The sequence below is a fragment of the Mustela erminea genome, chromosome 16 (genome assembly GCF_009829155.1).
Source record: "Mustela erminea isolate mMusErm1 chromosome 16, mMusErm1.Pri, whole genome shotgun sequence".
In the NCBI taxonomy this organism is placed as follows: domain Eukaryota; kingdom Metazoa; phylum Chordata; class Mammalia; order Carnivora; family Mustelidae; genus Mustela; species Mustela erminea.
In genome coordinates, this window is record NC_045629.1 from 21,361,541 (window position 1) to 21,388,549 (window position 27,009).

Consider the following 27,009-nt stretch of genomic DNA (forward strand, 5'->3'; position numbering starts at 1 on the left):
ATCAGTTGATGGGTTTGGTATTTGTAGATTTGATTTGTTTGCTGAGCTCTTTGGCTTTGACTGTGGCTTATCTATTTAAGGAGTTATGCTTAAAAAATAGATAGATAAGTGAGTAGGTAAATAACAAACTAAAAGTAACAGAGCAGTAGTTCTGTATTATATGACATTGGTCAACAGAATCTTTTTCTTAGAAGAGTTGTTTCTAGGGTAGCAGGGCTTCCAGCATTTTCCAAGCCCAAGGCTTTTGCTTCTTTTGGCAGTTTTCTCTTAAGTGAGGCAGCAATAGGATGAATATCTTTAGTCCATCCAGACGTCAGTCTACAGATTGCAGTTCATGAGAAACACTGACTGGAACTTTTCCAAGGAAAAGAGCCCAGCTGTTGAAAGGACAGAAGACAGATATTTATGCTTTGTGACTGATAATAGCAATCTGGACTCTGCCAAGAAAATATCACAAATGATTTTTTTAGTTTGTCAATCATGAACATACCAAGAGGTCTTGTCTGACAAACAGCCTGAGGAGTTAGAGGATGACAATCTGTGAATGAGAATGGAAGCAGATAAATAGAGAACTGTTTGTCCATTCATTGCCATATAGATTTATCCAGTCTTCATACATTATAAGATGGTTAACATGGGCACTCAGACCTCAAGTTTACCTTTTAGTAGGAGGGATAAGTGTGAAAAGCAGAATTTCACAGCCTTCTATAAGGTGCCTTAGGAGGGCCTATGGGAGTGTAAAAGAACCTCCAACAAAGGGGTTTAGGCCCCGTCTGATCGAAACTATGTCTGAATGGAGTCTAGAAGGATGGAAAGGTAAAGCTAAGGTAAAAGAAGAATGAAGATGTGTAAAGCTAAGGTAAAAGAAGAATGAAGAGAGAGAAGCATGTATGTAAGAGGAAAATTTTGTACCTTTGTTGCATAAAGGATGAAGTGAGTAAGAAAGGCTATGAAGAAGGAACAAGTCTTTTATAGTAAGGAGATGGGTAGGGGCCTAATGAAAACCCTGAAAGTTTGGAAGTATCCTTGAAAGAGTCAATTAATCAAGGATAAAAGCTGGAATGTGTTTCTAGAACAAGACTCCACAAATTCTGAGCAGGGAGCCATATCTAGCCTGTGGTCCTTGTAGCCCATGAGCTAATAAATATATTTCTTACATTTTTAAAGGTTGTTTTAAAAAAAAGAAGAAATATATGGATATGACACAGACCATATGTAACTTTAAAATCCTGAAGTATTTACTATTTAACTCCTTACAGAAAATTTTTCCCAACTTTTTTCTTTGGTAATGATACTGAAGATAGAATCCCTCACTTTGTAGCAGGAACTCCCTTTGCTCTAAGAGCAGTTAGTAACCTATCTAAAGAGTGTTTTAATTGGCAAATGGTCAGGTATAGGTCTGAGGTATCAACAGTGTTCAATTTATTGGTATGTGTGATACTTACATAGGTATTTGCTCTAACACTGTGCAACCCTTGGTAGTATCCTGGGACACTAACTCAAAAAGTAATCCCTAATTTGTAACATTTGCCAATTTCCATGCTGTAAATATGCCTAACGTGGCTTATTTCAGGCTACCAATTAGTACTCAATGAGAAGTTGGGAAGAAATGTGCAGAATTGGTTCTCACAAGCTAGTTTTGGACCAGTTTGGATATCTTCTATAGGGGAACATTTTGGAGAAATAGCTCATTCCATTTCATACAATATGAATTTTCTGACCTACCCTCATGGATTAATTACACTGACTAAGCTGTAAAGACTCTTGAAAATTTTCTCCTTCCATTTCTGTTAGCTACAACTGAATTTTATCTGTAGGGCTAAGTTGATACCTGGGAAGATGCACATTATGGTAAAGCAGATAGCTGTGGTTTCCTTGATAGAGCACAACTCACATTTGGAAATGTGAGAACTGTGTTTTGGCATTAATTTCTGATACCACCGAGACTTGTTTGGGGATTGGAATAAATGGAAATGCCCATAGGCTGAAGTACACAAATGAAATTCATCCAGATGGGCTTGCACTACAGCAGAACCAGGAAGCCACCTCAGATATGCCTGCTGGAGCCCTTGCTTCTTTATCTAGAAGAGAAGCTTAGTTTCTGAGGGAACTCATTTTCCCCAGTTTCTTATGGGCAGCCCACTTTTATAAGGTGGACACCCATTGCCACCCTAAGCCAAGCCTCTTTGGCTACTCTGATAGTAGAGTGTTTCCTGTAAGGTATTGGTGTGACTTTTAGGAAGACCACATATGTCAGTGTGCATTGAGAGTCCCACAATTAGGTTGCTGGAGGGGGTTTGGGTGGGAGGGATAGGGTGGCTGGCTGATGGATGTTGGGGAGGATATGTACTATGGTGAGTGCTGTGAATTGTGTAAGACTGGTGAATCCTAGACCTGTACCCCTGAAACAAATCATACATCATATGTTAATTAAACATATAAAAGCTGTATTTGTTGAAAAAATAAATAATAAAAAAAGAAGGAAATAAAAAATCCCACAATTAAACTCTAGGCCTTCTTTCCTTACAACATATTATAGCAACCCACTATATTTTTTCTTGCATATTTTCCAGGGTATTTTCTCTGTTCCCCACTTCTCAGCTTCTATAAACTGAAAAAATATGACTTAAGATACAATGGATCTTAAGAGTTAATGAAATGGCCAAAAATTGTTATTCTTCTCTCAGGGAATATCTGTGAATGCTCTGCTAGGCACTAGGAGAAAAATCCTGGCTCTTCAATGTGAATTGTTCTCATCACGGCTTCATGCTTCCGTAAAGGAGCATTTCTTTAACATTCTTTCAACTGCTTTTAATCAGTTCAAGCTTTGATTAAAAATGAAATAACAAAAAGTGAAAAATTTCCAGGCAATTTGATATAAATAATAATAAGTGGAAAGAATTATATATATAATAGAGTGGAAATTCATTTAGGTAATTTCTTGGGAAAATTTATCAAAATATGTAAATGTTAGGAAAATATAATAGTAGGTATTTGAACAAAATATGTAAGGCCAAACACCTGGAACAATTAGAGGCATAATTCCTTTCCCAAATGAAGTTTCCTGTTTACCTAGTTTGAGTTTTATTCTGGGACCTGTCACTTCATCATTCTTTAATATCTCTTCATAGCAACCTTCTCTTTATAGCCAGTTTTCACTGGCAAATATTTCTTTGTCTTGCAAAAAAGCTCCTGATGCATGCTAAAATCAAGAGTAATGGACCATGAACAGAGGCTGCAAAGAGTTAGCTCATAAGGGTCGGGTATTCTCACTATTCAAAGGCCTTTTGACTTACTTGCTTGTTCTTGGCTACATTCTAGATAGGTGGAGTATTACTATTATCTTTATGAATAATGGGTTTCATAAATATGAGGGGTAAAAAACTTAAGGATCAACTGAATGCTTTCTAACAATCGAATGAGAAAATTCATTGCAGGGCCAAGGGCATTAATGCAGAAAGTTGAAAAAATCAAGAGAGTTTAAAAAATTCGAGTCACTTGAATCATGCATTATTTAATTCTAAATATCTAAGCTTTATGACTTTGGATGAGAAAAGAGTTTTTTTTTTTAATATATCTTTGTTCTCTCTTTTTTAAAATAGACTAAGTCTCTTAAATATTTGTTTTTATACCATATGTTCAATTTTAATCTTGAACTCATTGGAAAGGAAAGCTTCTTTAGTACTATAATAAATGTAAATACAAGCATTTAAAATATGTATTTGGCTTCTATAAACTAGAATAATGTATTTTAAATCATCCATAGACTATGACATAAACCACTTGATACTCTGAAATTCCTATATTAGCTTGAAATTGGAGTCATCTCTTTGAGCATAGTGACACATAAAAATTCTTAGTTACCAATAACTTTTACCAAACAATTATTTCATAGAGTACTGTGACGAAGAATGTGTCTCAGATACATTTGTGTTTTAGTTTTATCTACAAGGGGAAGTGTCGGGCAGCTTACCGAAATGAAGTAGGGCATCTTTTTCTACTTTGTGTATAATTGATTTAGTAGGTCAGTGGAGAGCGAAATAATATATAGCAACCAACAAAGTACTGGCATTCTGTACAGACATTCTGCACCTGATAAGGTGAGGGGATTTTTACTCAGACTTATTTTCTTGCTACTGTTTGCAGGTTCTTTTTTCCAACCCAATTCATTCGTTCTTAGGTTTTATTTATAGCCTGCTGAACGTTGGCTACAATCTGTTTTTATTTTCTCTGTGTTTCCTTTGACTTCAAACCTTAGGACTTTCCTTGTCTCTTGGCCTATCCTACACTGGAATTTGACACCAGCTTCCCTTTACCCCATGCCTCAAACCTGAGGGCTGACTGGGCCTGCTCCTGGGCCTGCTCCTATGGCTGCTGTCCAGCTGCAGGCAAACTATTGTTCAAAAAAGAAGTGAGGAGATGGGAGGATGAGGGCTTTCGTCTGACATGTCGCAGTTGAAATGCCCACAGGAATTCAGCGACCAGGTCAGGAAGGTCTATGCTGGGGATAAAGATTCGCTGGTCATCACCATATAGAGAAATAAAAATGTCATTGGTATGAGTTAGATTACCACGGGAAGTATATTAGTGAAAAAGAAAGTCAGCTCAGCAAAGAACCCCAGGCATTTCAGGGAAGGACTCCCTACCCCCAAAGAAGAGGACTCCTGTGAAGAAGACAAAGAGAATGAAGAGAGAGGGCAGCATTTCAAGGAGGAGAATGAGGTTAAAAGAGCCTGATATCACAAAGAAACAAGTTAAGGATGAAAACTTTTTATGTTGCTGACTTAGACCAATTTTGGAGGAATAGTAAAGACAGAAATTAGACTGATACACAGTGAGAAATGTGTGGATGATTTGAAGGCAAACTTGTGAGGAGGAGTCCTTCATCCACTGGCTCAAGAAGCTGTCAACCTAAAGGAATGTGGGGCAAATTCCTTAAGCTCTGTTGTCTGTGTTTTCAGCTATAGAATAAGGGAATTAAAATAAATGATCTCCAACCACTATTCCTCTATAATATTTTATCACTCTAGGAGTCTAAATCAATTCTTCAGAAGGAACAAAATTGTAACATGCTAAGCTGTATTGATTGTCATTATAACATAAAGACAACATCTCCACACTTGTCTTTGCATGTTTGCTCTGCATTTCACAATCTGCAAGCAGTATAGTACTTGTTTTGTTTTTGTTGCACATTTGCACTATTCAACACTTTGTGCTGTTATAGTTGACTTAAATTCCTAATTTGTTAGTAGAAAGGATATACCACATTATCTTGAAGCGCTACTAAAAGCCAAAAATTGACTGGCAAATGTACTAATTTTACAAATAGAACTTTTACTTTTGTTTCTAACATTGGGTTGTTCAAGACTGCTTCTAAAACTTTTTTTATACATCTCTTTTGAATCCCAGGTATTGCAATTTCAGATGAACTCGATAAGGTAAGTTGAAAAGAAAATATAGAATTTCCATTTTAATTCACTGTCTAAATGAAAGACTTTCTGAAACGTAAAAAGTGTTCAAGTATAATTTATTGGTGCTAACTTTTCAAAACTTTCAGTTACATGCTTTGATTCTTTTATGAAAGTTATTGCATGAAGGCTCTATATCACTACTCTTTAGAGTCAGGAGTTTTAGAGTTTGGTTAGAGAAAATTGAATCACTGAATCACTATACTGAAAAAAGGAAAACTAATAATATATTATATAAAGTATATTTTTCTTGTATCTGATGATGAAGGTGAGGATATGGAAGACACTTGTACTTTTTTATAGCTATTCTTTAGAAACCTTACTCAGTTGTTTTGCTTTTAAATTCCAAGATGCGAAGAGAATATGATGGTGCCTTCGCCGGGGTGATAGTTGTGAAGGTGGTGAGAAGTGACATAATTAGGAATATATTTTAACACTTGTGTCAGTAGAACTTGTTAAGTGTATCCGATGTGGGGAGTTGTAGAAGAAATCAGTCAGTGATGATTCATTCCTGGGTTTGGGAGAGGAACAACTAGATAAACTGTAGTGGCGTTTACCCAAATTGGAAAAACTGGGGAAAAGCAGACTAGGCTGATTGCAGTAACATTAAAAATTCTCTTTTGGCTTGTTCATTTTTATTTATTTATTTATTTATTTTGGCTTGTTTATTTTGAGTTGTCTGTTAAGCATATTTATATGCGCTATTACTCATGAGAGATTTGACTGAGTTATACATTTAGGAGTCATTGGGATAGAAGTACTCATTTTTGTTTGGTTTCGTCTCGGGACCCCTCTACGCTCTTATGACAGGGACCTCAAGAGCCTTTAGTTAGTGTACCTCTATCAGTATTTACCATGTAAGAAATTAAGGCTACTAAAAATTTACAAGTTGTTTATTTTAAAAATAACAGTGATAAAACCATTATATTAACAAAGATAACATTTTTTATGGAAAATACTTTATTTGCCAAAACAAGGTATTTGTAAGAATATTACATTATTTACATTTTTTGAAAGTCTCTTTAATGCCTGGCTTAATTGGAAACTTCTGAATTTTCGTAACTACTTCTGTACTCATTGTGTTATGATATGTTGTTTCAGCTGAAAAAAACCTGATTTCAGATATGTAATTGGAAAAGGGCAAAGCATCTAGAAATAGCCATGAATATTTGGTGAATATTGACCCAAATATCTCTTGAAACAGAAGATATATTATAGCTGGCTTGATGGCTAGACACATAGAAAGAGAATGATAGAAAGTACTGCACAAAAAATGGAATTCTCTAAATCATTAAATTTTAAAATAATAATCTATAATGTAATAATTGTATTATTTTTACAAATACAATAAAGTCACTACTCTTCTATTCTAAATAGGATTATACCTTTTGAATTTTGTCCCCTAAAAATACATTGCTATTTGACTAAATAAGTTAAATTTATCAATATACTTTTAAGTATTGGGTTAATAAACCATCATATTTAAAAATTAATTTATATATGTACAACTCTGGGCAAAAGTAGACTTTGACGAAAATAATAGTAAGTAGAAAAAGTGGCAGATGTGGTCTCTTGGCTTTGTCTTGCTTTTCTAGTCTTCTTCCTCTGCGTGTCCATCATTGACTTTGCCCCAGCTGGTCTCTTTCTTACACCATGATCTTCCTTAAAGAAATTTCATACACCCTGCTCCTTCATTTTTATTCTGTGTTCACTTAAAGTACAAAGACCTCATCATCTCTATTTCTAGGTTCAGTTGCTCTTTCCAGTATATTCTGCAAAGCCCCGGCTGCCTGATCAATAAATGAGCTTGTATGATTTTGCTTGGCCCTTGTCCTTGCTTTCTTCTGGGTTCTAACTAGCAGTTCATGTCTACACCTTTTTGGTGAGCTAAAGAATATAGAAATTGTTCTTTCAACTGAAAATAGATTTCACCCTCACCCTCAGGGGTTGCCATGACACATCCATACAGAAACCCTCTCTCTTCCAAGTACTAGCTGAGAGGAGTTTCTATTTAACTACATTGCATACACTGCTGATTTTCATTTACTTACCTGATATTCCTATTTTTGAAGACTTCATGGAAATTGCTGAAATTTATTACAGATTTAGTATTTTTTATTTTTATTGGGAAGATGTCAATAATTGTAATAAGTAAACTTTTATTTAAAAATACTTATTTTGGTGTAAAGAAATTGTTTCCATTCTCATACCTAACTTTTTAAGAGTTCCAGATAATGAAAGGCAAACACAGGCTGCCAGAGCCATAGCCGCTCACTCTTATTTGCTGGCCTGGAAAGCAGCTTTGGTTGAGAAGAGAGGTGGCCCCATGGCGCTCTCTGCTGACCATGGAGCTCACAGTCCTACATTTTTCTCTAAGAAAATGTGAATCTCAGACACTAAAAAAAAAAAAAAAAAAAAAAAAAAAAAAAAAAACAAAACACCAAACAGAATGATTTACAACTTGCGTTGACCTGATACCTACGTCTCTAATGTAATAATAACTCAGTTAATTTCTTCCTTTTAATCTTCTATTAAAAGATTGGGGGGTTTTCTAAAGATCTATTTTTCTTAACTTTTATAAAGTACCAACCTTTATATCCAATTCCAATTATATTCAATGGTCATTTTTTTTTAATTATTTTTTTCTTGTGTTTTAAAGTTTGTGAATTCTGATGAACGTAGTAAGAATGATTAATTTTACTTAAAATGGAAACAGTAAGATAAAACAGAGGCTAATGTTAGCTTTAAGGCTTTTATTTTTAATTGTGGGAATTCTATCAATTTCTTATTCATTAGTCTTGTCCTTCCTCTCTATTGGTTTCCTATTGCTGCTGTAACAAATGAAAAGAATGTTTCTATAGTTCAGAAGTTCAACATGAGTCTCCCTGGGCTTAAATCAATGTATCATAGGGTTGCATCCTTCCTGAAATTCCAGGGGAAATCTTGCCTTTTCCAGCTCTTGGAGGCTGCTCTATATCTTGGTGCATTGTTATTTTCCTACATCTTCAAAACCAGAAACCTCTCATCTCTTGCTAACTGTAGCAAGGAAAAGCTTCTGCTTTTGTGGGATCATGTGATTATACTGGGGCCACCTGGCTAATTTGTATAATCAAATCTTAACATTTTTAACCTTAATCATGCTAAGTCCCTTTGCCACATTTAATGTAACATATTCCCAGGTTGGGGGTATGGATGTGGATATTCTGGGAAAGCTGTCATTTTGCTTCACATTCACTATTCAGGTTGATAGTATGACCTTTCATATTTGTTTCTAATTCTTCAGGCTGCTACCATTCCAGTTCATCCTTTAAAATGCCATGGCTGGTGCCTGTTCAGTTTCCATTCACAGGGGCAGTGTGACCCACCAGTCCTTCAGTTGTTGTGAGGGTTGGGTGCTTTTGGACTCCTTCTTTTCCTGAGGATTGCTTCAATCCATTGGGAGCCATCCTGCCCAGAGATGCCTGGGTTGGCCCTCAGCTAGAGACTGACTGAAATAAGACCCTGACTTGTCATTTACCTTCCAGATCCTTATGAGATCAGGCTGTGAGTAGATTTTGCCCAAACCCATGTATTTGTCTAGTTTCTTCCCCTGTCTTTTCCTTACTTTACTCTCTTACAGGTTCACTTGAGAGACTCTATGAATATATCACTTTTTTAGCCTCTGGTTCTAGGGAAACTTACTTAGAGAATCCTGCTAGAAATTTTCCTTGACTCCCTGCTACTTCAAATTAAGTCCAAATTTATAACACCAAAATAAACAGGCTCCATTTTGTCTCTCAAATCTATATTTAATGCTTTGCTTCTCTCTTTTTCTCTATTCAGAGTCTGTCTTGCGCTCAATAAGGAATAGTGTTAGGCAGCTGGACTACAGTACTTCTAAGTCATATTTTTTGTTTATTTCTACAATTTTGCTCATTGTCATTCCCACCCCTCTCCCTAACTTTTCCATTTTTCAAGCTCAAGCCTTCCCTGATCACTCTTGCAGAAAGTGATCTCACTCCTCTGACTTCTTAGAGGATATAGCAATCACATCACAAGTGACACTTCTTGTCTCATATTATGGAAATTTTTGTTCACTGCTTGAAGAAATTGCCAGATATTTTGGAAAAATCCATAGGGTAAACCTTGGATTGAACCTTGGCTCCTGTTTTTTACTAATTATGTGGACTTCAGAAGGTTATTTATAGACACTGGGCTTATTTTCCTTCTCTGTAAAACGTTATGGCTTTAGTAACTATTGAAAATAACATCTCTTTCTCTCCCACTCAAAAATAATTTTAGGCAGATTGCTAAACTATCTAAAATATAAAACATTTAAAAGGAATATTTGGGAAAATCATTTCAAAGGGAACAGAGCATAGATATGAGTTCCCTGCACAAAATGCAGTCTTGAAGCTCAATATCATCACTCTGATTGAGCCACAATTGAGCTTTTTTGTCACTTGGTATCATCACCACTCACAGGATCATAGCAAACCAGTTGTTCATAGGAAAACTAACTATTCCTACTACTGAATCTTAAGAAAAATATCTCCCATTTATCCTCATGAAGTGGATATATCGAGTAATATTAATATTAATGTATCAATAATATCCTTAAAAATTTTGTATGCTCCTGTGCACCAAATGATATAATCAACTGAGTGCAAAAATAAGATTATATTCCTCATAATCTGGAGGTAATTTTTGCATATATATATAATATATATATCATATATATAAAATTATATATATATATATATATAAATAAGAGGTTAATACCCAGAATATATAAAGAACTCCTGCAATTCAACAACAAAATAAATAACCTGATTTTTAAATGGGCAAAGAATTTGAATAAACATTTCTCTAAAGATGATATATAAATGACCAACAAATATATGAAAAGACCCCCATATCACTAATCATTAGAGAGACGTAAATCAAAACTACAATGAGATATCATCTCAAACACTTAGGTTGGCTACTATCAGAAAAATCCCAGAAAATAAGTGTTGATAAGGATGTAGAGAAATTGGAATCTTTGCACACTGTTGATGGGAATGTAAAAGGATGCAATCACTATGGAAGACAGTATGGCAGTTCTTAAAAACTTTAGAGATAAAATTATAAGATGATCCAGCAGTCTTACTTCTAGGTACATATCCAAAAGAATTAAAAACAAGATCTCAAAGATATTTGCACATCCCATGTTCATTGTAGCCTTATTCACAAAAACCAAAAGGTGGAAGCAACCAAGTGTCCACTAATGGATGAATAAATAAACAAAATGTGATATACACATACAAAGGAATATCATTCAGCCTTAGACAGTAAGGAAATCTTGTCATATGCTACCACATGGATGAACCTCGAGGACATTATGCAGTGAAAAAAAAAGTCACAGAAGACATATGCTATATGGTTCCAGTTCTACAAGGTATCTAAAATAGTCAAAGCCATAGAAACAGAAAGTACAATGATAGTTGCTAGAGACTGGGGGAGTGGGACATGGGAGTTATTCAATGGTTATAGGGCTTCAGTTTCACAAGATGAAAGGTCTGGTCAACGTTTGTTTGGACAGCATCATGAATGTACTTAACATTACTGAACTGTATACTTAAAAATGGTTTAGGAGGTTCATTTGTTCTACATTAGTTTAAAATAATGTATTCTTACAGTAAATAAGACCATTAGTTCCATAAGCATTCTTTGAATGATGTCTGCTGCCCTAGAAAGGTGTCATAATGCAAAAGCAAAGTTTAGTTGGAACAATTCCACAGGAAGTTAAATAATGGGGTATAGGAGCAGGGCTCCCTGGTGTTCTGGCTTAAGTAAAAGATACATTTTAGAGTATTTAGGGTTATAGACAGTTTGGATTACTTTTAGACAACACATCATTTAGACAACTTATTTAACTAACTTTTGTTAACTATTGAATGACAGCTTGAGTCAGCTTTAAATAGGTGTAATAATAATAAAAATGGATATAATAATAAACTATTTAGTACATACTATATTCTAGACCTTGAGATAACCATTTCTTATAGATTATGCCATTTTATCCTAATGAAAAAATATTTTACATTTGTTGAGAACTCACTGCATGCCAGGCAATATTCTAAATTATTTACCTGCAGTATCTTATTTAATATTTACCAATATCCTGTGAAACTAGATACTATTATTCCCATCTGACAAATGACAAAATTGGGGTGCAGAGAGGTTAATAAACTTATCAGAAGTTATACTAATTGAAAATAGAAGTGGGATACAGACTCAGGAGCATTAACCTCAGAGCATATGCTCTTAACAATTATATCATGTATATGATATAGTTATTGTTATCAGTCTAATAGATGAAAAATAGGAGCTCTTAGAGTCTCATAATTCTCCTTGGTCCCACAGTAAAAAAAAAAAAAAAAAGAACTGGAACTCAAACCTGGACAGTTTATACTCCAGAGTATATGCTCGTAGTCTCTCCAGTGGATTATGCTAGTACAGTTCTTATTACAGGTGCTGGTGCAGAATAATCACTCAATTAATAATTACTTTCTTTATTAGAAACTCTTTCTTCACAGTGCCTACTAAGTCTGCACTAAGTCTTTGGAAAATAATTGTGTAATAGCCAGAACTAAATATGTTTCATTTCTCTAATCCAGCTTCGCTTTTTGTGGCCTCTTACCATTTTTTTCTACTATAAAGACATTTTCTGGGGCACCTGGGTGGCTCAGTGGGTTAAAGCCTCTGCCTTTAGCTCAGGTCTTGATCTCAGGGTCCTGGGATGGAGCCCCGCATTGGGCTCTCTGCTCAGTGGGGAGCCTGGCTCTCTCTCACTCTCTCTCTGCCTGCCTCTCTGCCTACTTGTGATCTCTGTCTGTCAAATAAATAAATAAAAATCTTTAAAAAAAGACATTTTCTTTGAGTTATTATATTTAGAGCTCTAGCTCTAATATGATAGAAATCTAGAAAGGGAGGTAGTCAGTGTGGTGTTTATGCTCACAAATAATGTTTCAGCAAGGAATATGTATATATGAGACCATGCAAAAGACTAACTAGTTGCGTAATAATGGATTATATTTATTAAGCTTATAGTATGGCTGGTACTGTGCCAGGTGTTGTAAGTACACTTTCTTACTAACATTTGCAAAAGCCCTATGACAAACCTGTTATGTCCATTCTATACAAAGGATAGTTGAAGCCCATGGAGTTTTGTGTGAATTTACAGATATAGATAATATACTGTAGAACTTAGATTTGAGTGTGAATTAACTCCGAAATCCATTTTCTTAAGTACTATGTTATATTGCCTCACTATGGAGTAAGAAGCTCAAAGAGAGACTATTTTTTATTATTTCAGACTGGCTATATTGTATGAGTAACATGATCTTGTACAGACATAATCTGCCATGGGCTTTCTAGCTACCTGATGATTGCCCCCACTAAGCATACCAATGGAAAGACTGAAAACTTAACTCCTTCAAAGATAAGATATTTTTCTACCAGATAGATTTGTTTTGCTGTTGACTTTCCATTTCTATTCATTTCTCCTGAGACGAACAAATCTGGATTGCATTCCGTGTGTGTGTATGTGTGTGCCAGTCTATGTGATTATTTGGAGAATGGTTTTGGGATTTAGGGCATGCTTACACTACTGTGATCCTTTGTCTTGTTTCTGTGTTTCAGAATCTCTTGCCCACCCACACATGACCATCTACATGGGTACTCTATATTTTTGGCAGGAGAGGAAAATCCGTAAAACTGCTTAATATCTTGTGTTGGCCATAAGTTTGATTTATAACAAGCAATGGTCCTAAGATTAAGTGAGACCACCAGTATAATTATTGTTTATGTTTTATCTTAAAAACCTGTATCTCAAAAAATAAAATGTGAGAAGTGACAATCAAGGAAAAATATTTGCAGTTTATATCACAGGCAAAGCTTAATAACCCCAATTATAGGAAATGTCTAAAAATAGAGAATAAATTCCACTAAAAGTGAGCCATATGAATAGATTGTTCACAGAAAAAAAGATGATAATGTTTCTTAATCATATGAAAATATGCTAAGCACCTCATTCAGAATAAGAGAAATGCAAATTAAACACTACTTCTTACCAGTCAGATTTTTAAAAATCCCCAAGTTAGTTAAAATACTCTTCAAAGCAAAACCACATTGAGATACCACCTTACATCAGTTAGAATGGCAAAAATTGACAAGGCAAGAAACAGCAAATGTTGGAGAGGATGTGTAGAAAGGGGAACCCTCTTACACTGCTGGTGGGAATGCAAGATGTTGCAGCTGCTTTGGAAAACAGTGTGGAGGTTCCTCAAAAAGTTAAAAATAGAGCTACCCTGTAGTTGTAGTAATTGTACTACTGGATATTTACCCTAAAGATACAGATATAGTGAAAAAAAGAGCCATATGCACCCCAACATTCATAGTAGCAATGTCCACAATAACCAAACTGGAAAGAGCCGAGAAGCTCTTCAGAAGATGAATGGATAAAGAAGATGTGGTCCATATGTATGATGGAATATTACTCAGCCATCAGAAGGGATGAATACCCAATATTTGCATCAATATGGTTGGAACTGGAGGAGATTTTGTTAAGTGAAATAAGTCAAACAGAGAAGGACAATTACCGTATGGTTTCACTTATTTGTGGAACATAAGGAATAGCATGGAGGACATTAGGAGAAGGAAGGGAAAATAAAAGGGGGAATCAGAAGGGGAAATGAACCATGAGAGACTATGGATTCTCGAAATAGGATTGAGGGTTTGGGGCAGGTGGGTGAGCTGGTGTGGGTATTAAGGAGGTGACATATTGCGTAGAGTACTGTGTGTTATATGCAGACAATGAATCATGGAACACTACACCAAAAACTAATGAGTAGCAGCAATAGCCACAGTTGCCAAACTGTGGAAAGAACCAAGATGCCCTTCAACAGATGAATGGATAAAGAAGATATGGTCCATATATACAATGGAGTATTATGCCTCCATCAGAAAGAACGAAGACCCAACTTTTGTATCAACATGGATGGGAAGGGAAGAGATTATGCTGAGTGAAGTAAGTCAAGCAGAGAGGGTCAAGTATCATATGGTTTCACTTGTGGAGCTTGAGGAATAACACGGAGGACGTTGTGAGGTGGAGAGGAGAAGTGAGATGGGGGAAATCGGAGGGGGAAACAAACCATAAGAGACTGTGGACTCTGAGAAACAAACTGAGGGTTTTGGAAGGGAGGAGAGTGGGGAGTTGGGTGAGCCTGGTGGTGTGTATTATGGAGGACATGTATTGCATGGAGCACTGTGTGTGGTGCATAAATAATGAATTTTGGAACACTGAAAAAAATGAAATAAAATGGAAAAAGAAACTAATGATGTGCTGTATGGTGACTAACATAACATAATAAAAATATGTATAATAAAAAATACTCTTCTGGTGAGACTGTGAGGAAATAGGCACTTTCAGACATTAATGGTGAGAATGCAAAATGGTACAAACACTACACAGGGAAAACTTCCAGAATTTTAAAAACCTTATGTGCAATACTTTTTGATCAAATGAGCCTAGTTCCTTGAATCTATTCTAAAGACACACTGGCAAAAATATAAAAAAGATTTATGCATAATGTTATACCTTGTCATGCTATTTTAATAGCAAAAATTTAAAACCACTAAGTGTCTGTTAAGAGAAAAATACTGGATACATTTTAATACCTGTACACAATAGAATACTATATAGTTGTAAAAATGAAAGAATATCTCTATAGAGACTTCAGAGTAATTCCCAGTATATACTGTTATATGAAAGAAGCAAGAAGAGGAAATGTGTTTATAAGTGTGTTAGCATTTATCTGAATAAGTGTAATGAAAATATAGATAGGTATTTGATTATATTAAAACCAAAATAACAAGAGCAAAATCTGTCATACTGTAAAATACACACACACACACACACACACAATTTTTTTAAAAGTTACCTATAGAAATGTGTAGAGAGAGGTTAGGGATAGAGGCTTGGTTTCTTAGACCTTTGAATATCTATGCTTTGGGGACCACTTAAATATATAATTTTAAAACAAAATATTTTTAAAACAATAATTTTTAATAATCAAAAGAAAAATGAAACAAGTCAGCACAACTGTGTTTCAGGTTGATGGTGTAAAAACACTGAGTTTAATTATTCTACATCATTATAAATACAGTGATTTGATTGTGCTCTGTTCCCTAAGGACAGAGGGAACAGCAGTACACTCTTAATCTGTTTTTGGCAATCGTATCATTGATGGAGAGTGTTGGCATTATTATAAAGAGATTATTGTCTATGCTTTGTGTGATATGGCAAAGAAGTAATTATGTTGATATCCTTAAGAACCAGAATTTTTGGCATAGGCAAAAAGAAATACAGATGTAGAACGAACATTAAGCAAAAAATCCTATAGTCCTGTTTTGAAGAGGAAGTATCATTAAGAACTCACAATTTTTTGATGAATCACTAAATTCTACACATTACATTACATGTTATGTAATGTACATTACATTATATGTTAATTAACTGGAATTTAATAAAAACTTGAAAAAATACTTTTTAAGAACTTATTTTTAATTTATTTTTATTGAAAACCAGTTAGCCATAGTACATCATTAGTTTTTGATATAATGTTCAATGATTCATTAGTTCAGTATAATACACTCTTCATTGGCACTGAGCACAACTAGAGAGCAGATGCTGTTTTCTAAATATCATTCTCTATTAAAAGGAACAAGGGCTCTTTGGAGAAATGGCTGAATCTAGAGCTTCAGCCAAGAAAGTATGCGTTGTGTCTGGATTATCTTTTAGTGTCAGGAAGTAAGATGCAACCAAAGAATGATGGAATATTTCAGAAAGACTCAGGAGCCTACTTGTAGGAGCTCCTTCTAGGAACTTTTTAGAACCTAAAAATAATGATACTAATATGTTATAATCCCTTGAATGAGATAATCCATATACCCATTCTCATATACCTACATATATTCATACATACATACACATATGGAAGTGAGAGGGAAGCTCTTTCTCACAGGAGAGTACCAACAAATAAAATTTGGAAGGAATGGTGAAATTAGAAAATTGCACATTGGTAGCCATCATGGATTTGATGTAGGGAAGGGTCAGAAAAGGATGTTAAAATTAGTGAAATTTTGATGAATTATAGGTTATCTACATAGTTTCAGAGTTACTCCCCAGAAGATAATAAGAGAGAAGTAACAACTTTACAATGGAGAAACATGAAAGACATCACCTTAACCAAGTGGCCAAGGTTAGTATCACCTGTGATGAGACAAATCAGTATCATATGCATTTTGATATGAAAGGACTATATGACCTCTGTGTCATTCTTGCCCAAAATGCATGACTGACTATAATCATATGAAACATTGGAAAAAGACAAATTGAGGGACCTCCTAAAAAATATAAGTGGCCCATATTTTCAAAAAACATAAAGGTCAGAAATGTCAAATACTGAAAACTATTCTACATTAAAGGAGATTAGGCAACAACAATAAGAATTTGAAAATTCAATGTCATATATGATGTTGGATTTTTTATTGCCATGAGCAACTTTATTCAAATGAGGAAATTTAAACAAGGTTCATGTATTAGTATTGTATTTGTGTTAACTACTGGTTTTGATAATTATACTGTAGTTACATAAGGAAACATCCTTCTTTTTAGGAAATAACACCCTGAAGTGTTTAGGGATAAAGAGTATCATATCTGTAACTTACCTCCAAAGGGCTCTGGGCAAATTTTATATTAAATCTGAAAAAGAGAGAAGGAAAATGATAAAGCAAAATATTAACCAACAATATTGACATTATTCCATTAACATTTGAGCAATCTGGATGAAAGGTATACAGAATTTTTTTTTCTTTTCTCAACTTTTTTGTAGTCCTGAATTATGTCAAAATAAAATATTTAAAACATACGTATTTCTTATATCTGTATGCTGTTACTGGCCCCAAAATAACAAGTATGTCCAAGTGTCCAGAATCTAGTCTTAAAATATATTTCTCACTAAAATGAATCTGAGTCTCTTGGAATAATGGCTGATTCTGGGTTAGAAACAAAATGAGCCTAAAATATTCTGTCATGCCAGAAAGGAAGAATGTGTGAAAGACCACTTGGCTGTGTCAAAAGAGCTCAGGAGCCAACTTTAAATAGTCTCCCACTGGAAAGATTTGAGAAAATTTGAACATGAATAAGAATAATAACTGCAATGCAATGAATTATATCTAACATTTAAAAATTTTTAAGTTCACCCCAAAATTAATAATCTTAAAAGTATATTAGGAGGCCAAAGTTACTACTTTCAAAAACTGGTGAAAGTAAAGGGAAAGAATCAAACATTTAATCTACTTTTCTTATACAAATTGTACTTCAGGGTAACCAAATATTTGAGGAACTTTCTCTTGACAGAAGTTTTCCAGCAAATAAATGAATATGATCTTCCAAATTAGTCACCATTTGATAATCTTTAGTGAATTAATGGATCTAAACAATAATTATCAATGCTGCCAGCATCAGTCAAGAAGAGTCAACAAGATGTTATGTGCCTCCCGATGGAACAGTTGTCAACCTCGCTTATCTGTGGGGGATACATTCCAAACGCCAGTGCAGAGGAGGCCTAAAATCATGGATAGTACTTAAACCCTATATATATGATATTTTCCCTACATATACATATGTATTACAGAGTTTAATTTATAAATTATGCAGAGAGATTAACAATAAGTAATAAACAGAACAACTATAACAATATATTATAATAAAGGTTATGTGACTGTGGTCTCCTTCAAAATATTATACTGTACTCACCCTTCTTGTGATTATGTGAGATGTTAAAATACATATGTTCTGTGAGAAGTGAGATGAATGATGGGGGCATTGTAATGTTCTGTGAGGCTGCTATTGACCTTCTAATGATATGTCAGAAGGATCAACTACTTCTGACCTGTAGTTGACTGCGGGTAACTGAAATTACAGAAAGTAAAACCGCAGATAAGGGGGTAGGAGGACTGATGTATAACCATTCTCTCTGAAGCCATACTTGGAACAACAACAATAACAAAAACTTTATCCAAAACTAACTACTAATTTACAGAAATTACAAAGGGTAGAGGGACATTTCAAGCCACATCACAGGGATGTAAAGGGAAAAATCCAGACCATGGAAAACTCACAGGACAAACAATTTGGATTTTTTTAAACAACAACAGCAACAAAAAATTACAGGACAAAAAAATGACATAGGAGAACCTGTAGATTGAAAGAAACCTAAAAGTAAGTTATAGCACATAAAGTCTTGCATAGAGACTGACTTGTACAAACAATTTCCCTGAGATAACCAAGGAAATTTGAAAACCAATGAGATATTTGTTGATATTGAAGATATTGTTCCTTTATTGTTGAAAATGATAATGGTATTTGTTTATAAAAGCACTCTTCTTAGAGTAAATAATTGACCATTTACAAATGGCATGATGTAATGAATGGGATTTGCTTTGAAACGATCTGGGCAGGGAAGGGGGCTGTGGAAGGGACATAGATGGAGATAGGATGAAGTGAGTTTACCTGTGAGTTGATTATTGATGAAAATATGTGTGACTACAAAGGGGTTTATTTTGCTCTTCTACTTTTGTATTAGTAAGAAAATTTCCATAATGAAGAATAAAATGTTTTAAATCCCAGAAGAGAGTGGGAGAAAAGAGGAGGGAGCATGGGGTCCTAGTTAGGGATAGCATGTAGGCTAAGGGCTTTTTGAGGTGTTATTGAATTTAATTTTTGGACCAGTCCAATGAAGTGATTGTGTTTTTCCTGTTTTACAGAGAAGAAAACTGAAGCCAGAGTGATTAAGTGATTTGCTGAAGGTCTCAGAATTAGTACTTACATCTAGAGTAAATACTTCCCTCTGGCTTCTGATTGTTCATCTGACTTCAAATCCATGCTTTTCCCTTATACTACATACTGTACTCCACCATGAAAGGGGAAAAGCTAAAATGCCTTTAATGAATTATTTTAATAACTCTATTAAGATAATAATTCATATAATAAAATCTAAACTGGTTTTTATTACATTCAAAGTATATTAGCAGAACCTAAGTTCAGAACATTGTCATCACCCCAAAAGAAACTTTGTACCCATTCTTATCCCCCCAGTCCTTCAGCCCTAGACAACTACTAATTTGCCTTTTGTCTCTATAGCTTTGCCTATTCTAGAAATTTCATATAAATGCAGTCAAACAAATGTAGTGTTTTGTGACTGTCTTCTTTCACTTAGTGTAATGTTTTCAAGGGTCAGCGATGCTGTAGCTCCTATCAGTACCTCATTCATTTTTGTTGGTGAATAATTTTGTTTATTCATTCATCAATTTATGGACATTTGAGTTGTCTCCACTTTTCAACTATTATGAATAGTGTTTCTCTGTATATTCATGTAGAAGTTTTTGTGTAGATGTGTGTTTTCATTTCTCTTGGGCATATCTGTAGGAGATGGGAATGCTGGCTTGTATCTTACTCTGTTAAACTCTTTGAAAGACTGCCAGACTATTTTTCACAGTGACAGCACCATTTTATGTTCCAATCAACAAATGTGAGGGTTCCGATTTCTCCATATCTTCGCTAGTACCTATCTTTTCACTTATAGTCATCCTCATGGATGTGAAGTAGTATTTCATTGTGGTCTTGATTTACATTTACATATGCCAATAACTAGTAATGTTGACAAAACATTATGAACAATTGAGTCATATATTACCTAAGTTTTGTCATTTTTTAATTCACTCTACGATTAGAATACCTTCTATATGTCAGAAAAGAAGAAATGACAGTTCATCTTTTGTCACTGTAGACAAGAATGCTAATAGCTAGTGAGTTTGTTGATGAAAAGATAAACAAATTCTCTTCTGATTGCTTTCATTTTCCCATTGAAATAAGAAGCAACATAATCAGCTTAGAATTAGGAGAGAGACAGGAAATGTTGAAATTAACTGAAGAATGAAAATGTCTCTGGACTGAAAGAGAAAAACGCAACCAAATGAACTTTAATTAATCTACTCATGTGGCATGTGTATTTTTAACATTACTAGGTAATGCAGAATTTCTAAAGGTTGTATCATTTACACTTCCACCAACAGTTTGTAATAATACTTTTTGCTCCTGATCCTTGCTCACACTAGCTGTCATCAAACATTTTAATGAAAAATGGTTTCCTGTAGACTCAATTAATGATTTTATAATTTTCAATAAGATTGAATGCCTGCTTGTCTCTTTTGCCCATTTTTATTGCCCATTTTTTTCCTTTAGATTTGTGAGTTTATTCTATATTCTGGATGTCAACTCTTATTGGCTATATGTTTCTCAAATATGTTCTCTAAGTTTGAGGCTTGTCATCACTTTTAAAATAGTGCTTTCTATTAACAGACATCCTAAACATTAATTTATAATATTGTTTTAAGAAATCCTTTCCTACTTGATGTCATGAAAATAATTGTTTTTTTTATTTTCTCTTAAAAGGTCTGTTTTTCACATTTAGGTCTTTCATTCACTTGAAATTATTTTTTAATATGGTAAGAAGTTGGAACATATTTTACCCATATGGATAATATATTTCTTATAACTGTCTATTGAAAAATTCATCATTTGTCCATCAGTATGCATGCTTCTGTTAGTTGTATTATTTCTGGGCCCTTTTTCTTCTATTGACCTATTTGCCATTTCTGTTATTCCATTTGGTTTGAAGTTATATTGTATTTTAGATTGATATGAGAGAATTGACATTGTTACATTTCTGAGTCATTGTATTGTAAACATGGCATATTTCCATTTGATTAAATATTATCATATTACATGACAAAGTCATATAGTTATATTTAATAAAATCATGCAGGTTTTATTAAATTGATTCCTAGATAACTTGTACTTTTGGCTATTATTGTAAATGGAATCTGTTTTATAAATTACCATTTTAAAACTTGCTGGAATGTAGGAATGAAAATTATTTTTCTAATTTTATCTTAAATTCCATAAACTTGCCAAACTCATATATTATAAATTGGCCTCTGAATTGTCTTGATTTTTCTATATAGGGAAACATAGGTGACTGATAGTTTTGTTTCTTCCTTTCCAATAAGTGGTAAGAATGACGTGAGGTAACCACATTAAATATTCCTAATAGAAAAGGGAACTAATGAAAAAAAAAAGAAGAAGAAAGAAAGAAAAGGGAAATAATGAGAGGTTTATAGAAATTATTGTTTCTTATGGGAACATATCATTAGGTACTCTTATCTAAGAGTTGGAAGTATGACTGATAAGTTTTGTTTCTTCCTTTCCATTAAGTGATGAGACTGACATGAGGTAACCACATTAAATATTCCTATTAGAAGAGGGAAATATGAGAGTTTTATAGAAATTATTGGACCTTATGGGCACATATCATTAGGTATTCCTATTCATAATTTTGGAAGTGTTCCTGAATCGGGCCCCAGGTCTGGTCTGTGAGAATAGGAACTAGGTTCCCTGGGAGTCTCCATCTATCATTTTCTATGGCTTCTGGCTTCTTCCTGTAGGATTTTCTTTTTTGTTACTTTTGGCTACTTCTGAAGAGGGCTTTAGAAAAGATACCTTTGAGCAAATTTTCAGGTTCTCTCTCGTAGAAAAATGTCAGCCCCAAGGGGTATTTACATCTCTGTCCTTTTTACTTCAGCTGCTTTTTGCCAATTCAATTGTCTTAAAGAATCTTTGGGTTTCCTTTGTATTTGATTCCTCTCTTCTTCTTGTGCCAAAACCACACCCATAGTTCTTTTCAGGACATGCCTCTCTTTCTAGATTTAATTAATGGCATTTGGGATGTTGTTTACATCCTTAATTTCTTCTCTACCCTGAGGCTTTGTCTTTTTGGCAGGGCCATGGATTTAATATTTATACAAGGATTATCTTTTTTTTTTTTAATTTTTTATTTTTTTATCCCCAGGGGTACAGGTCTGTGAATCGCCAGGTTTACACACTTCACAGCACTCACCAAAGCACATACCCTCCCCAATGTCCATAACCCCAACCCCCTTCTCCCATCCCCCCTCCCCCCAGCAACCCTCAGTTTGTTTTGTGAGATTAAGAGTCACTTATGGTTTGTCTCCCTCCCAATCCCATCTTATACAAGGATTATCTTAATTTAAAACTCTTGAGCTGTTGAGAAAGGCTAGATGTAAGAAATTCAGCCAGACTCTTAAATATTTCCTCTAAATTTTACTTGCAAATTGGCAGTTTATATTTTGCACTCATCTGTTTCTTGAAGAAATATATCATATGTAAATAAAAGGAAGTAGGTAATGTTTACAGATATTTTTCTTAGAGATCTTCTTGAGCAGTTTTGAAACTTGATTAGATCACTTTCTATCTTAACCAAGATGATAGTTTTACCAAGCAACTAACACTACAATACCCTGGCCTCCATTTTTCCAGTCTCTTATAATAATTTCCTCACTGTTTTTACAGCCAACTCCTGCTTCTGCGTTCCACAGCCAAAGACATATATTTTAGGTTTTTATTAAGCAGCACTCTACTTCTAGGATCAGTTTGTTTCAGTTAGCTATAGCTATGTAATGTTTTAACCCAGAATTCAGAGGCTTGAAACAGTAAAATGTATTTTTCCTGCTTTTCTGGAATTCAGCTGATCTAAGCTGGATCTTGATTAGATGGGGTCAGCAGATGTCTACTGGAGTTTCTCATGTGACTGGAGGTTGGTTGGTTACTGTCAGCTGATATAAGGTGGGCTTGTTGGGTGTCATTCAGGTCTATTACAAGTGTTTCTTATCTTCATTTTGGGGCAAGGAGACTTGCATAGGCATATCTTTCTCATGGGAAAGTCAGAAATACAAGAGAGTAAGTAGAAACATGTAAGGTGCCTTAAGGCCTGGGCTTATATCAGGCATACAATAATGTGCCTATTCCATTGGCTAAAACAGGTCACATGTAGAGGGTAAATTTGCCCCACTTTTAAGAGAAACTATAAAGTCACATGCTAAAGGGATTGGATAAAATGAGGTTGAACAATTAAGACCAATAATGCCATCATATGTTATACTAAAGTCGTGATCACTAAACCAAGAGCTCTAGGCTACTAGGGATCTGTCAGAATGTTCAGAATGTATTTCAGTGTTTTCACAGAATGTGATATATAGTTTTTGAGAAAAACTTGTGCTAAGTAAATATATTAAAGACTATAACAAAATAGTTTGAATACTTCCAGTTGCCGAGGTCCTGGCTTTTAGCAGTTTATATTGATTACTTAGGAAGAACAAGGACTACCAAGGTAGCAGAAGAAAGGAAATAATAAAGACAGAGCAGACATAAGTGAAATAAAGAATAGGACAGTAGCAGAAAGATTATTGAAATTGAGAGTTTGTTCTTTAAAAATATAAATAAAACTGATAGATCTTTAGTTTGGCTAACCAAGAGAAAAAGAGAGAGGATTCAAATAAAATTATTAATGAAAGAGGTGATATTACAACTAATGCTATAGAAGTACAAAGGATCATGAGACTTCCATGAACAACTAGTGCCAACAAACTGGATAATATAGGGGAAAAGCTGGATAAATTCCTAGAGACATACAACCCACCAAGACGGAATCCAAAGAAATAGGAAATTTGAACAGACCAGTAACAAGTAAGGAGATTAAAACAGAAATCAAAGGCTTTCTAACAAAGAAAAGCCCAGGACCAGATGGTTTCACTGATGAATTCTACTGAACATTTAAGGAACTAACACCAATCTTTCTCAAACTCTTCCAAAGATTGGAAGAGGAGGGAAGACTCTGAAACTCTTTTTTATGAGGCCAGCATTACCTTGATACCAAAGCCAGGTAAGGACACTGCCGGAAAAGAAATCTATAGACAAATATCTCTGATGAATATAGATCAAAAATTCTCAAAACAAAGTCCTAACAAACTGAATTCAACAGCACATTAAAAGGATCAGATAGCAGGATTGCAGTCACATGAGATTTATCTCTGGGATGCAGGGATGGTTCAACATATGTAAATCAATAAATATGATGCATCACATTAACAGACTGAAAATTAAAAATCACATGATCATCTCAATAAATGCAAAAACCCACATTCAACAAAATTTAACATACTTTCATGATAAGAACTTTTGACAAATTGGGTATAGAGGGGACTAAAACTCAACATAAAAGACATATGTGAAAATCCTCCGCTAACATTGTACTCAACAGCGAAAGTTTGAAAGGGTTTTCTCTAAAATCAAGAACAAGACTAGAGTGCCCATCTCACTACTCCTATTCAACAAAGTACCAGAAGTTCTAGCCAGAGCAGCTGGGAAAGAATAAGAAATTAATGCATCCAGATTGGACAAGAAGTAAGACTCTGTTTGTAGATGACATGTTCTTATGCAGAGAAAACCCTTAAGACTCGAGCAGTAAACTGTTAGAACTAATACATGAATTTAGTAAAGTTGCAGTATGTAAAACCAACATAGAAAAATCTGTTGCATTTCTATATATTAACAGTGAACTATCCTAAGAAGAAATAAAACAACCCCATTTATAATAGCATAAAAAACAAGAAATAGGAATATATTTAATCCAGCAGGTAAAAGATCTATATCCTTTTTTTGATGAAAGACATTGATGAAGACAGATATAGGTGGAAAGATAGCCCATGTTCATGAACTGGAAGAATGAATATAGTTAAAATGTTTCTGTTACTCAAAGCCATCTGTAGTTCAATTCAGTCCTTACCAAAATTCCAAATGGCATTTCCCAAGAAATAGAAAAAACAATCTTAAAATTTGTATGAAACCACAGATAGACAAAGCAATCTTAAGAACAACAACAAAGCTGGAGGCGTCTATTTCCTGATTTCAAACTATGTTACAAAGCTAGTGTAATTAAAATAGTAGGGTACTCGTATAAAAATAGAAACAGACCAATAGAACAAAATCAAGAACCCAGAAATAAATCATACATACTTGGACAATTAATGTTTAACAAGGGATCCAAGAATACTTAGTGGGGAAAGGATAGTCTTTTTTTTTTTTTCATATTTCTATACAAAGGAGTTTATGATCATCTGTTCACACTATTTCATCTAGTTACCACAGAGAACAACTGTCATTAAATTTTCTGGTTGAAATGTCCCTGTTGACAGTCTTTTTTTTTTTTAAATTTTTTATTTTTTATAAACATATATTTTTATCCCCAGGGGTACAGGTCTGTGAATCACCAGGTTTACACACTTCACAGCACTCACCAAAGCACATACCCTCCCCAATGTCCATAACCCCACCCTCCTTCTCCCAACCCCCCTCCCCGCAGCAACCCTCAGTTTGTTTTGTGAGATTAAGAGTCACTTATGGTTTGTCTCCCTCCCAATCCCATCTTGTTTCATTGATTCTTCTCCTACCCACTTAAGCCCCCATGTTGCATCACCACTTCCTCATATCAGGGAGATCATATGATAGTTGTCTTTCTCTGCTTGACTTATTTCGCTAAGCATGATACGCTCTAGTTCCATCTATGTTGTCACAAATGGCAAGATTACATTTCTTTTGATGGCTGCATAGTATTCCATTGTGTATATATACCACATCTTCTTGATCCATTCATCTGTTGATGGACATCTAGGTTCTTTGCATAGTTTGGCTATTGTGGACATTGCTGCTATAAACATTCGGGTGCACGTGCCCCTTTGGATCACTATGTTTGTATCTTTAGGGTAAATACCCAGTAGTGAAATTGCTGGGTCGTAGGGCAGTTCTATTTTCAACATTTTGAGGAACCTCCATGCTGTTTTCCAGAGTGGTTGCACCAGCTTGCATTCCCACCAACAGTGTAGGAGGGTTCCCCTTTCTCCACATCCTCGCCAGCATCTGTCATTTCCTGACTTGTTGATTTTAGCCATTCTGACTGGTGTGAGGTGATATCTCATTGTGGTTTTGATTTGTATTTCCCTGATGCCAAGTGATATGGAGCACTTTTTCATGTGTCTGTTGGCCATCTGGATGTCTTCTTTGCAGAAATGTCTGTTCGTGTCCTCTGCCCATTTCTTGATTGGATTATTTGTTCTTTGGGTGTTGAGTTTGCTAAGTTCTTTATAGATTTTGGACACTAGTCCTTTATCTGTTCTCCTCAAGGATTTTGATGGATTCCTTTCGCACATTGAGGTCCTGCATCCATTTTGAGTCTATTTTCATGTGTGGTGTAAGGAAATGGTCCAACTTCATTTTTCTGCATGTGGCTGTCCAATTTTCCCAACACCATTTATTTAAGAGGCTGTCTTTTTTCCACTGGACATTCTTTCCTGCTTTGTCAAAGATTAGTTGACCATAGAGTTGAGGGTCTATTTCTGGGCTCTCTATTCTGTTCCATTGATCTATGTGTCTGTTTTTGTGCCAGTACCATGCTGTCTTGATGATGACAGCTTTGTAATAGAGCTTAAAGTCCGGAATTGTGATGCCACCAACTTTAGCTTTCTTTTTCAATATCCCTTT

The 27,009-nt window shown here is 34.7% G+C and overlaps 1 protein-coding gene across 1 annotated transcript in view; it reads left to right on the forward strand.

The window, feature by feature from the left end:
• The window catches only part of C16H8orf34 (chromosome 16 C8orf34 homolog), a 386,725-nt gene that overhangs the window by 99,944 nt on the left and 259,772 nt on the right, over nucleotides 1-27,009 (forward strand). Inside the window, exon 5 of the mRNA XM_032316157.1 lies at nucleotides 5,410-5,438. Coding sequence (XP_032172048.1) covers nucleotides 5,410-5,438 — 29 coding nt within the window. The remainder of the gene's footprint in view (nucleotides 1-5,409; nucleotides 5,439-27,009) is intronic.